This window comes from Triturus cristatus, chromosome 4_1, assembly GCF_964204655.1.
Source record: "Triturus cristatus chromosome 4_1, aTriCri1.1, whole genome shotgun sequence".
Lineage (NCBI taxonomy): Eukaryota > Metazoa > Chordata > Amphibia > Caudata > Salamandridae > Triturus > Triturus cristatus.
Genome location: NC_140585.1, coordinates 811,019,179 through 811,033,352, shown reverse-complemented (window position 1 = coordinate 811,033,352; position 14,174 = coordinate 811,019,179). Strand labels below are relative to the sequence as shown.

The 14,174-nt window shown below is 43.8% G+C and overlaps 1 protein-coding gene and 1 long non-coding RNA gene across 2 annotated transcripts in view; one reads left to right on the top strand and one right to left on the bottom strand.

The window, feature by feature from the left end:
* LOC146855610 (uncharacterized) overlaps positions 1-14,174 on the top strand; it is a 482,547-nt gene that overhangs the window by 110,967 nt on the left and 357,406 nt on the right. The window lies entirely within an intron of this gene.
* Positions 1-14,174, bottom strand: part of HELB (DNA helicase B) — a 373,513-nt gene that overhangs the window by 169,542 nt on the left and 189,797 nt on the right. Inside the window, exon 6 of the mRNA XM_085653437.1 lies at positions 11,447-11,588. Within this exon, the coding sequence (XP_085509563.1) occupies positions 11,447-11,588 (142 nt within the window). The remainder of the gene's footprint in view (positions 1-11,446; positions 11,589-14,174) is intronic.

Below are 14,174 nucleotides of genomic sequence, written 5' to 3'. Positions count from 1 at the left end.
CTATAAGCCAACGCCCCCCGCCTCGACCCATGGTGTAAGGTTTTCCTACAATTAAAGTAAGCGCATTCTCCATCTTGGATGTGATCTGCCGATCTTATTTAAACTATCACAAGCCTCACCATAGCTTGTGTGTTTTTTAATTAAACAACTCCATCGTTTGGTTTTAATTAGTCAAGTTCACCGCCTAAATAGTAATATACAAATATATATATCGACTGGCAATGCCAGAATCAGCATGCAAAAGTAAAAGCGTGCCAACGCCACGAACTACTGGTGCTACTATTCACCTTTGGGGTAATTAACTAGTTCACTGTTTCTGGCATAAAATAACTGAGGTTCAGCAATCATGTACTACTATCACGATTAATTACGAGTTGTGATTTGACATGACAACACTTGTGAATAGCACTATCATCAGCATGAGCCTGGTCACTCTTTGGGCGACATATGTGGTAACAGAAGTGAAAGTAATGTCCATATGTTTTGTCTGTCTCTCTGTTTGTTTTGTCTTTCAGATTGATTCGCCTTCTAACAATGTTCTGAAGGTACTACGAGAACCATAAACTATGCGGTACCTCTGTGTTCCTGCCTCAGGTTAGGGTGCTCCTTACCGTGAGCATACCGCAGTGGCAGATTGGTCTTGACTAAACCCTCGCGATTGGCACAAGGAGGCTGAAACATGTAGACCATTGTTTTTTGTTATACCATAGGATGCAACTGCCCAATTTACTCAGTCTACAACATCCACTACACTGCTTTTATCCCTTACCTTATTCCCCCATCATTAAAATTCTATTGGGCAAATAAAGGTAATTTTATTACACAAAATATTTTGCACCATCACTTTTTCACACTCACGAAAAAAACGCTCCGCTGTAAACAGGCGTTTTAGCACACCAGAGGGGCATTCGGCCTCTCTGGTGGGAACCCTCTGATGAAGCATGTCACCAACTAGGTTGGTGAGTGAGGGTTCTTTTATAAAATAAGAGTGACTTCTTTTACCTCTCTTATTGGCTCACGATTCTTTGAGATGGGGGCATGACCATGCCCATAGTGGACAGTCATTACCCTATATTTTAATTTTTGGTAAAGGACATTCCCTGGGGTCTAGTGGGCTTTCTGCCCCGCCCCCCAAGAGGGGCGGGGGCAGATTGAGGCATTCACCCCACTATGTTTTTCTAGGGGTGGAAGTATGGAAACGCCCATAGTGGGCACGCCCCACTCAATACTTTTACAACTGACCCTTGTGTCTACAAGGTTTTCTACACCCCGGGGGGGGGGGGGAATGGGGGTTTTTAACCCCATATGCCCCCCTCTGGGGCAGAAAAACTGTTCTCTTGTTGAGGGTTGGGACATTGCCATGCCAATGATGAGCAGCCCCAACCATATTTTTTTTTAAAGGGTGTTCCCTGGTGTCTAGTGGGCCCGTTGCCCCCGGGTGGGGGGATGAAACTGGGGGCAGTCACTCCCATCTGCCCTCCGGGGGCAGCAGAAACACTGTCACCTTATTTTGTTAGGGGTGGGGCATGGCCATGCCCATAGTGGGCAGCCCTCACCCCTATAATTTTTTTTAATGGACACTGGTGTTTAGTGGGCTTTTTGCCCCCCCCCCCTCCTCCAAGGGAGTGCAAATTGAGGGCAACCACCCCCTCTGCTTCCCACGGGGACAGATGGCCGAAAAACTACATTTTCTATCGCTGGTGCCGAGTGGGTAGATCCCTGCTTGGAGATCGCTCTCCTGTGCTGAACCTTAAGTAGAGATCCACTGGGCAGAGGTACCATTGGCAAGTGGAGATTCTGATCCCTACTTCTCAATTAACAAAGGTCATATTACTAATGATATCCTCTTCTATACTAAAAGAAGAGCTCAATGGAGAAAAGCCTTTCTCTCCCTGTTCACGGTCGCCTCCACGAGAAAAACAGCACACAGACTTACGCTATCTATCATCCCCTCCCCAATCTATAAAGCAGCAGCTACAATCACAATCTATCATAATGGGATCATACTCATGCAATCATCGGACAACAACCTAAACCTTCTAGATAACATCTTTCCTCTCATCAAGGAAAAAGTTAGAAGACCCCATCCCACCTCCCCAGCTAATCCCAATCACAATCACAGCTCACTCACCAACTCCCGGTCTGATGTCCCATTAAGTCATTGCCCCCAGTTGTCCCGTCCTACACATACAACCACCGCAGACCTGTCACCCGAGGAAACAACGCATACCTCCCCAAGCCCTACTCGCACCCCAACACCACCATTACCCCTATAGTTACACTTCGACTCCACACCCCTATCTCCTCTCACCCCACCTTACCACCCCCGTCTCCCCACACCACTACTCTCACTGTCCCACTCACACCCCTTATCCAATCCCCCACACATCCTCAGGGTGCCACAAATCTACCCTACTCTTACTCCTCCCCTAATAATACTAATATTCGCATTGTCCCAATCACACCCGAAACCTCTACCTCCCCTTATCCCTCCGTCCCAACCGTCCCTTCTACCCACACATCTACCACCACAGTCCACAAGGATTCTGATTGAGACTCCCCCCAAACTACATACATGGCTCAACTACACCTCCCGCCCCACATTCCATCCATTAAATATGGTAATTCTCACTCCAGACAAAACACAATATTACAATCACTACAAGTAAAAGCGGACATCCAAGCTCTACACAATCTGATTCTTCAGCAACCCAAGTTAGAGCGCCCTGAACCAGACTCTAGAACATACCTACACATTAAAAATGCGAAACACACCCAACAACTACACGTAAGCTCCCAGAATCATGAGCCCCCAAGATGGAGTACAGTGCCTTTCTCCAATACCCTATCCCATCCAATAAGGATATAAAAAGCCCTATCATCTAAGCTCCCTACTCCATTCTTATGAGCTTCCGTACCTCCCACTTAATTCTGAGCACCCAGATAACGTACGTATACGTTCCCTAATCCAGTCTATCCCTATCAACACCCACTGCACTACTAGACACAATTCCAGAGGCATAGTTGAAAGCAACCTCACACAAATCGCCCTCACACTCGAAACTGTAGGTTAGCATCTAGACATGCAACCAATATAACTGACCTTATACTCTCTAATGAACCTGACATACTAATCCTGACAGAAACATGGCTAAATGAATCATCTATGCCCATCCAGGACATACTCGTACCCCCAAACTATGATATGACTAGACAGAATTGAGAGGCCAGGTGTTGGGATCGCTTGCATGCATCAGAGCAATCTAATAGTTAACATCTCCAACGCCCCTGCACTATCCTCCTGTGAATACCTTTGTTTAAACATCGCTAGTAATAACAAATCAATATGCTCACTGCACACTTTCTACCACCCTCCAGGGGATAACATCACCTTCATAAACACCTCATGGATATTCTAGCTACAAATGATGGTCAACAAAATATTCAAATATTCCTAGGTGACTTCAACCCACACTGGGACGACCCAGGGGTCAACAGCCTCAAAGCTTTCCTCTCAGACCTTAACCGTAACCAAATCTGTAATAGCCCCACACCTGACAAAGGCTCTACCCTTGACCTAGTAATCACCAAAGATGACTCCACTCAGCTTGAATTGATCCACCCTTGTGACTGGTCTGACCATCACATCATTACATTCCACATCATGGAATCAGTTAAACTACTCTCTGCACAACCCCAGAGAACGAAGATCTGGAAGAGAAATCTAAAAAACGTTGGTTCAGACCTACTCTCAAACTCTAATCATAACATCCTGCTTCCCCCTGAAGACATAGCCGATGTACAAGGTCTGACTAACCATTACTTCCACTCCATGAACAGGTTATTAGACAAAATAGCTCCTTTACAATTGAAAAGAGTCACCACAAAAGCCTCAAAACCCAGATATGATGGCAGGCTAAATGAAGACAGACGATCATTAAGATTAATCGAACGGCGATGAAGGTCTGCATCTTCCTCTGACCACCTCAAGCTACTAAGAACCACGAGAAACTCCTACTTTAGAAAGATCAGACGATCTAAAGCCGACTTCTTCAGTAATCAACTAGACCAAGCCAAGAACCGCTTCTAAAAGCTATTTGAACTAAACAAAGCCCAAACCAAGGGTGTACCCACCCACTCCAAGGCTATCCCCGACACCCTACCGAACTGCGAGTAATTTGCCTTCTTTTTAGGTCTCGCGTCTAGCGGTGCAGTGGTGAGCAGTGCTTGCGCAGCGAGAGACTTTTTGTAGGGGGTTTGGAAATGGACCTAGGAATCGCACACGCTCGTGCGTGTGCTTTTCCTTTTGGCCCACGAGTTTGGCCTTAGCGTGAATCTTTTCATTAAAGACAGCACGCAATTGGCCAAAGGCTGGGCGCATTGCTCCGCCCATGGCCTATTGGTGTCTATTACGCGCATTGCTGACATGTGTTTTCAATTATCGTGGCCAGACACGGGCGCGATAATTGAAAACACGTCTCGCTGTGGCACGCGCACCACTCGTGGGCTTGTTTGTTTTTCAATAGCAATTGCTTTCGCGATCGCTTTCACTGCTGCTTGCTTTGTGTATGGATGAGGACTGGTATGCCATTGTTTCGTCTTTTGTAATGTTTAAGATAGCGCTTACTACTCCGGACAAGGCGTTTTGCCCACATGCATAGGCTACATTTCTTCTTCATGGAAGACCCGATTCGCTGAATTAAGTACATAAATACATAAAGAATAAATACCCCGTTCAGCAGAAGAATCCAGCGGTAGCTGTTGGTACACAGGAGTGTGTCTTGCTGACTCTGGAGCGGAAGGCAGGCTTGTTTTGGTGAACTTTGTGTAGCTCGGAGCGGCGCGTGCTGAAACTTTTCACCCTGATCAGGTCAAAAGTTCACTCAGTGCGCGCCAGCTCGGGGCGAGCCGGCACTGTATTGTTACAGGACAGTCCGGTAAGCAGTTCTGGTTCCCGGCTGGCAGCACGTAGGAAAAGGCAGACAAAGTAACACGCACACACCGACCCCCCCACATACACACCTCCCCCGCCCCCACACACACCGCCCTCCCACTCACACCTCGCTCCCACTCCAAAGCTTCAGCTGTCTACAATGCGTTCACGTCTTCGGCCACACAGGCAGTAAAAAATTATACATACGAGTGTAAGTATATATACAGACTGCGCCGAAGGAACCAACTCCTGTGACTGCTTCCAATACAATTTTTACCTGTATTTTGTCAGATGGTTTAAATTTGCGAATGATTTTAATCTGGAATAAACGATTACAACGGCAAATCGATAGCACACCTGGAGTTACAGATCGGGTAGCAAAGTTAACGTTACGGGTAGCCGGATAGGTCACAAATTAAGAGCAATGACCGAAATGTAGCCCTGCAGGGAGAACATCTCAACAGCCCGAGAACAGATGAGTTATAAATGCATACTGGAGCTGGGGCTGCATGGCTGTGAAGGGGCCCTAGGTAACCAATCGTTTAAAGGGTGACTTCCATATAGTGCGGAGTGGAGTCAATGCCACTTGAGTATGCTGAGAGACACGCGTGTGTGTGTGTTTAACACTGGGAAAGTGAAAGCCCGAGATCGCCTTATTAATTGAGCAGGAAGCTAGCTGACCCTAAAAAGAGGTTTTGTTGGGTTGTAAAGAGATACCTGAGAAATCTTTTGGCCCTGTGTGACACTGTCACAAAGAGTCTTAATAGGAGTAGATTCTAAGGATACTCGCATTTGGTAACCCTTAACCAACGTTGTTACAGAGAAGGTCTTCCCCTATGTAAAATACCTCTCATGCATCGTATAATTTTGTGCAAGGAGAATTTACTAATGACAAGTTATCTTGGGCGTCCTTGGCAATTGCTTCGATACAGAAACCACAGGTGGAGGAAAGGCTTGCTTTTACTCCACGTGTAGCTAATGAAGCCTTGTAAGGATTGGTGCTATTTGCTCACTACTCGGAACTTGCACTCAGTGACACTTTGTCCATGTTGTTGTTCGGAGTGGTTTTACTCTGCAAACATGGAGCTACACTCTGGAATATCTCGCCTCTTCAAGCAGTAATTTGGAAGGCCGCAATATAATATTTTCGAGATATGACCACGATAGATAATGTAGGAAGGTGATGCCAGGAAAGTTTTTATTGCTGGTTTCAGGTAGAAAAGTCTGGCCCTAGCAACTCCCTCAACCCATATGGATGAAAATCCATTGTTATGCAGTTAGTGTAGAAAGTTGATTAAGTATGGTTAGTCATAGCTTTTATAGAATCCGTGCTGGCGCCTCTGCCACCCTCCTGATCTCTACTGGTTTAAGTTTCATTCAGGTACAGTAAATCCACTTAGCGATCATCAGCATGCAGTTTGTGCATGCTGCTTTAACAGAACTCTGTCGCTCAGCTGGAGATTGGCGGCAGGTTATTGTTCACTGTAGCTGCTGTGGAATACAAGAGTGTGAATTTTGCAGAGCATTACGAACCAAGATCGTTCCTGCAGAGCACACCCTGTCCTCGCTTGAAAGTTGCAGCATTCTGCTTTTCACAACTAAACAACTGCTTTCATGTTAAGTGGGAGTAAAGTCGGCCGCCTCAATTTTCATTTGAGGAAGAGTAGCTTGTTTATCTCGTTTTGTAATATTCTTTTGGATTTCTACATATTTGTTTGAAATGGCATATATAGCATTCTGATTATCCAAGCCCCTCCGTTGGATTGACCTTTGACACGAGTTCCTGGAAGTGTTTGAACTGCATGCCAAAGCTGAATTGTCCCTTAACCCCTTGTGTGCCACGCCCTTTCCCCGCCCTGTGCCGGCCGTTACATTAGCGGGCGGGGTTTATGACGAGCTGGACTCGTCATGGGCACAGCGCAACCGCGGCCCATGACTAGTCCAGCTCGTCATGGGCACACAAGGGGTTAAAGATGGTAAGCTTGGATTCTTAAGTTAGTATGTCTTGGTGGAAAATGAGACGATATGGGGTAGCTTCAGAATTAGCAGCTTTGATTTGTAGCAAGCATGATCCTTTTCTGCTTATCCTTTCTTTAAACCCTGATATGATTCCAGGTTCAAGGAGTCTGTACGGCCGCTCCTACTCTTCATTTAGCTATTTAATTCTGAGATCAAACTTTGGGAGTGGAAGACTGAATTCTTAGATCCTGTTCAGATGGTTGCCTCGTGGAACCACCACTGGAACTGTTAATGTTGCCAGGGTAAGGTCAAACAGAGTGGGAGTTTCTATTCAGAGTTCTTTTGATAAGAACTTTACATAGTAGATGTTCCTGGTAAATGTAAAGAAAACTTGCACAATACAACCGAAAACTGCAAATGTGTGTAGCATATCTTAACATTTCGATTTTAATTAAATATGAAATTGGGCTCTTTTTTTAGTGCATGGGAACCGTGGGCCACCTTGTCCCATGATAGATTGCCCCCCTCACGTTTTTTTAAAACACCAAGCGATATATCCCTAGTGATCACCTGTTTGTTATTATTAATGCACAGTTTGATGGGTTTTTTTTCATTTCGTTGTGCAAGCTGGTTAAATTCAAATCTTTATTGCATTTTAAGGTAACAAACTATTATAGCACATCAATAAAGCAATAACTCAATTTCACTGAAAAAATCATAATCCTGAGTATATTCATTATTTGTTCATTACTAGCCGTAAAGTATCTTCAAAACATGCACTATCACAGTTAAAATAAATCAGAGTGCAATCTCTGTATAAAAACCTGTCTCTAATTTCCTTATTACAGTCAAGTTGTGACTGTTAGTCATCTGTAATAAAGAAATGATGCAGCTGTTTATCTGTAATAAGTTATTACTTTTGAGTTATGACATAATGCCTGCTGCTAGAGCCAACAGCCAAGGTGAAAGGCAGGTCATGGAGCATCATTGCAGCTGCAGTTAAAACAAGAAACAAGCATTTGCAATACAATAGGTCTCGCATTTGTGAGAGCATGAGCTAATGGCATTGTAAATGACAATGCCTCTTTCATTTATGTGTTGGGTTTTAAAAACAGGTAAATAAAAGGCATTGTCATTTACAATGCCAAATGCTTAAACTCTCACAAATGCGAGACCTATTTCATTGCAAATGCTTGTTCACTATGAAGTCAGAAACTATAAAAACCTTATTGCTCAACGACCTTTTATCCCTTATTGACATGCAGAAGAACACCTCACTGCACCTGACAGGTGTCCCACTCAAATGTTCCGCAAAATTCAACCTTAAAAACAACGCATCCTGGTCCTCCTTCTACACTTACAGTGAAGATACTATACTAAAAACACTAACTGCATTTAATCCCTCCAGCCACTTCACAGACCCTCTTCCTGCTAACTACTTTAAAGAGTTTATTCAACTGTTACTACCTCACTGGACCAAGATTATAAATACCTTCCTCCTTCAAGGAATCATCCCTGAAATCCTGAAAAAAGGTCAGGTATCCCCTATCCTAAAGAAACCAATGGCCGACCCATCGGGTTTAAATAACTATTGCCCGATATCCAACATCCCCACTCTAGCCAAGCTCTTGGAAAAATGTGTTCACACGCAGCTTAGCAACCACATTGAACAATTCAACCTTCTCAACCAGTTCCAATCAGGCTTCCATGCAGGTCACAGTACAGAATCAGCCATGACCCACATAATAGACGACGCACTAAAAATCCTTGACCAAAACGAAGCCTGTTTATTAATCTTACTTGACCGGTCATCGGCATTTGACACCTTTAAACACGACAACCTGCTAGAACTCCTGAAACACAGAATGGGATTATCTGGATCTGTGCTTACTTGGTTTACCTCTTTCTCCCAAAATAGATCTGAAAGATTCAAGGTCAATCAATCCTTATCCAACCCCGTCCCAGTCACGTTAGGAGTACTGCAGGGGTCTTCCCTTTCACCCACACTTTTCAACATTTTCATGGAACCACTCACCAAACTGCTCAGTCTCTCTAATGTCCACCTTCACATGCATGCAGATGACACCCAACTCTACATAAAGATCCGCTCACTTGAGGACATCAAATCTCTCAACTTGAAGCTACAATAAACTCAAACATTGCTGGCTGAAAACCATTTGAAACTAAACTCCCTCAAAACTGAATTCCTCTTAATCGCCCCCCCCCCCCTCAACCAATCGTCGTCCATCATCCTCGACTGGATAAAACACCTAACAGCACTCAAAGGGCAATCTCTCACTGTCGACTCGGCAAAATCGCTGGGAGTGATGCTGGACAGAAACCTAAAGATGCAGAACCATTTCAGCGCCTCTACAAAAGGAGCAAATTTCCACATGAACACCCTGAGAAGACTGAAACCCTTCCTTCCAGCAAACAACTTCAAACAGGCAGTTCAAGCCCTAGTAATCCCAAGAGTGGAATATGGGGTTGTAGCCCTATGCGGCCTCCCCAGATCGACAACGGCCCGCTAAGAGCCTCAATCAACTAAGTTGCTAGACTCATCACAGGCTCAAAAAGAAGCTGTCACATCTCCCCAGACCTTAGAGCACTCAACTGGCTTCCGTTCGAGGCTAGAATTCATCTGAAAATCGCTTGTTTGACACAAGGCCTTACATCACAATACTCTGAGTTATCTAGCTCAGAAACTGGTACTCTCTTGTGGTAATAAAGCCTCCAGGAGCACCAGGAATCTTCTAATGAAACCACAACGATTTGTCAAAAAGAAAACTTACAACCAAACCTTCTCAGGAATGGCTCCCAGTATCTGGAATGCTTTGCCGACAGAAACAAGACTGAACCCTTTGACTGCCTCATTAAAAAAAAAGTGAAATCGATTATCATGGCTAAATTTACTTGAATTACTTACTTATCACTGTAATATAATTACTAGTCTGTATTAGTGATCACTTTGTATCTGAATCACCTATATTTGTATTTATCTATGCTTGTTCCAATATCCAAAATCTGCCCTGTAAAGCGCTCTGATACCCGCAAGGGTCTTGTTCACACTATATAAAACCTTCAAATAAATAAATAAATAATAAGGATGACCACAAGAAGTGTCAGTAGTGTGACACAAAAGAGTAGACATTACCAATGCATAAATCAGCTTAGAGACACAACCAACCAGTTCTTCATAAGAGCTCATGCCAAACTTTGTAATGTGCAACGATTTGACCACGTTCAGTTGGCACATCAGATAGATCTTAGCTTGAGGCACTCCCTTTGAAGACACATACAACATTTACAACCTTACCCAGGAAGGCAGGGTCATATTTTGCATGAACTGTCCCCAACCGTCTTCATTGGAAGCTCATTCTACACATGTAACAATGCTAAAAGAGCATTAAGCTGATGGCAGGAGGAGCCTAATGGCTTGCTCAAAGATACAGCAGGCAAGGTAAGCATTATACCATTGACCAGATTTCATTCTCTCTCTCGAGATCATGGGTCCTCGCAATCATTTTGCAAGGGACCAAAAAGTTTGCCCCATGCTATATGCTGTTGTGGGCAGAAGGAAAATGTGAATGACAGTTTAACAGAGCAATGGATAAAGCCTGCTGACCAGAAGCCTCTGTATATGTATATCAAGATTATTTTTTTTCTGAAAGAAATTGTATGGCCGTGCAGCTAAAGTTGCTCAAAGGTCAAATCTAAAAAACACTATATAACAAATTGATTCTGTGTTAAAATATATACCCTATTTTTCATCTCTGTCCACCCTTCTGTACCTGACAAAGATTTACACCTCTGCAATATGATGGCAACTGTTCTTTTTTAAAATATACAGAGTGGCACAACTGCTGGTGCTTGGATGATTATTGAACATGCAAAATCACTCCATAGAATGACTCAACTCACAATTGAAAAAACACATTTTGGCATACGAAGTCAGTCGCAATGCATGGTATATTTAATTTACTCTTTAGGGAAGGCACCCAATGTGTTGCCCTGTTTTTCTGAAAACCTTATTAGAGTTACAGAAGAATTTGATAGTGGTATAAGGTTTTTATGCCGCAAGTCATCTTTGAATGTGCAAAGATTTGAATTAACAATGTATTTAAAAGTTGTTGCAATTTTTTCCATTTTTGAGGGACAAAACAGTAGAAATAAAGGGGGTGCTTTAACGCTATATCAGAAGGGTTTATCTGTATATAATTGAATTAGGTTACGTGTCATTACCTACAGACACAAAATCAAGTTAATAAATCATTCCTTGAACTTGAGAAAAGCCAGTATAGGCCACAAAATGAATGAATAATGGCAATATGAAATAGTATTGTGCGACATTACATCAAATAAAAACATGTTTGTTAAAGTTGCATCTCGCCATGCAAGTCAAACCCATATACATATGGTTGCATTATTGCTTACGTTTACTACAGCAGTTATATGGAAAATTCAGCATAGTTGTAAAAACTTTCATTGCAGCGGTCATGCAGTACAACACATGCATATAATAATGCAATTCTGGGATAAGCAGAGCAGTCCCACCTTGTGGCATTGTCTACAATGAGTTGAGACTCTGCTCTGTGGTTGGTTTGGAGTTCTACCGCCCAGTGAACGTCTTTTGCGCTCTGAAATACATCAGCGAGCATATTACCAGGATCAATGCTAGGTAATTGTCGAACATCACCTTTGAGAAGAGAAAACATGCATGTTAGAAAAGCCCCTCAAAAAACCTAGTTGAAACATCTCAAATCAGGATCTCATCTTACTAGAACTTTTACAGCAGATTTACTACCCACATTGGGCAGGCCAAAAAACGAAATACAATAAGCAAGTTTGACATTAAGCCATTGCTATAAAAACATAAATAAAATGTCAGACTTAGAAACATCTCATGATACATAGAGGAAACCCCATCATTCATTGTACCACGAAAGGATTGAAAAGACGACTAAATAGAATGTGAATCAGAGTAAAAACTGAAAAGCTCTTTTTTGGTTAAATTTGTTTATTGGGTTTTAACATTTCACATACAATTTGGCAAATTTCTGATACAGAGTACGAGTGTATATTTGTTAACTATAGGTTTTCAAATTAGCAACAGCTTTTCATTCAGTACATAATGAACATTTGTCGTTATTGCATTTCGGTTGCTACATACTTGTTAATTCCATCTGCTTAGTCAATATGCTTTCAGTAACGTGACTGGGTTAGCATTCCCTTGGTAACAGAGGTATGTCGGTCCCCACATAAGTTTATAGGTACAGTGCAATGTTTTGTGGAGCAGGTGCGTTCCCTTTTGGCTAGCACCAGCTTCGGAACTGCCGGCTGATATCGCTAACTTCTAACTTTGGGGGTGAACTGGGGTAGTTATTAGAGGATGGCGGGGATATGTGCCGGTGGTGGCTTCCGTGTGGTTGTTCATATTGTGACAACAGAGGTTGGGGATAGATGTGGTGTCTGGGGCTAAGATGTCACGGATGGTTCCGCACGTGTGGTTTTTTGTTTGAATTGGTGTAGCTGTGCCCATTCCATAGATATGGGGTGTTTGCGTATTCCCTCACTCCTTTGTCTCTCAGTACGTCTTCTTCAGTTGCACCCCATTTCTTCAGTTGCGCCACATTTTTTCATCGAGCCCACCCAGGCCTCTTCTGGGGGTCTCTTCGGGCCCGCCAGTACATAGCCAGACCTCTCTTCGCCAGGAGAATAACAAGAGATGCAAAGCGGCTCTGCACTTTATCGGACTTTCTCCTTTTGAATACCCCAAGTTCACATGCCTCCCACGTGTATATTTCAGTAATATTCGTCGTTGCTCCAATTGCCTTGTGTATGTTATCCCAATACTGGTGAATTGTGGGGCAATCCCAGAACATATGTTTGAATCCCGCCTCAGGGGCCTGACATCGAGGGCATGCGAACTGCGTGTCTGGATAGAAGCGTTGGAGGCGTTGTGGCGTGAGATACGCTCTGTGTAGTATGTTAAATTGTATGTTTTTTAATCGTGCGTTTCTGGACACTTTTTTAGGATATTCTAAGGCTTTTTCCCATTCCTTATCATTGAATGACCTCCCCACTTCATCCTCCCATGTCTGTATTAGCGAGTGCAGAGGCTTAAGAATCAGTTCCCGGATGGCTATATAAAGCCAGGTAATTAGGTGTCTACACGCTCACATATGCAGGATCGTGTGTAGTACCGGATGCGTCGGTGGTTCCCCCTTGGTCAAGTCCCAAAATTGGCGACTGCTGTCCAAGAGTTGCCTATGTAGGAGGAATTGACCCGTAGGGAGGTCATATTCTTTCACTAGTTGGTTATATGTCTGCAGCTGTCCGTCTCCGAATAAGTAGTCCATCTCGGTTAATGAGTGCTCAGTCCATACATGCAGGGCTCGAGTAGTATAGTATTTGTCCTTTCGAGGGAACCCTACCAGTGAGAGTAGCAGGGAATATAGGTGTCTCCCTCTTGACATGCGTTGTATCTTCCGCATGCACGTGCGGGCTATTGATACCTGTATGCGATAAGTGCGCATTGGTCTGCTGCCGGGCATTAACATAGGTTGGATTGCCAGGAGAGGTATAATTCCTTCGTCAGCAAATGTTTCTCCTATGTGGCGCTCTGCTGTCCAGTGCGATAGCCATTGCAGCTGAGCTGCCAAAAAGTATGCCTCAAAGGATGGTGCTCCTAGTCCCCCCTGGTCTGTTGGCAGGTACAGAGTAGCCAGGGCTACCCTATGACAACCCACTCCCCATATCAGGGAGGTGAGCAACGTGTCTAGTTCCCGGAAGAAGGGACGCCGGGGTATAACCAGAAGGTTAGCAAAGTGAAATAATAGTCTGGGGACTATTATCATTTTGGCTAGGGCCACTCGTCCAATTGGGGCTAGGGGTAATGTTTTCCAGAAGCCCACCGCCGTTCTTATTCCCGCTAGCACTTTGCGGTGATTTCCTTCATACAGATCCCTGGGAGAGTGGTACAGTCTCACCCCTAGATATCTCGGTGCTGCATCGCTTCAGGTTACTTTCTGATCTGCTATTGCTATGTCGAGGAGAGCCAAATGTGGGCTCAGCGGGTAGATCGTGGATTTGTCCCAATTAACTTTGAGGCCTGAGACCTCTGCAAATTCCCTTAATGTTGTCCAAATTGGGGTAAGGTTGCTAGTAATGCACAAGTTACTTACCTTCGGTAACGATATATCGGTAAGAAACATTAGTTAGTTATAGATTTCTTATCTTAGAATTATCCCCAGGAGTCAGACTGGATCCGGAAAGTTTTCGT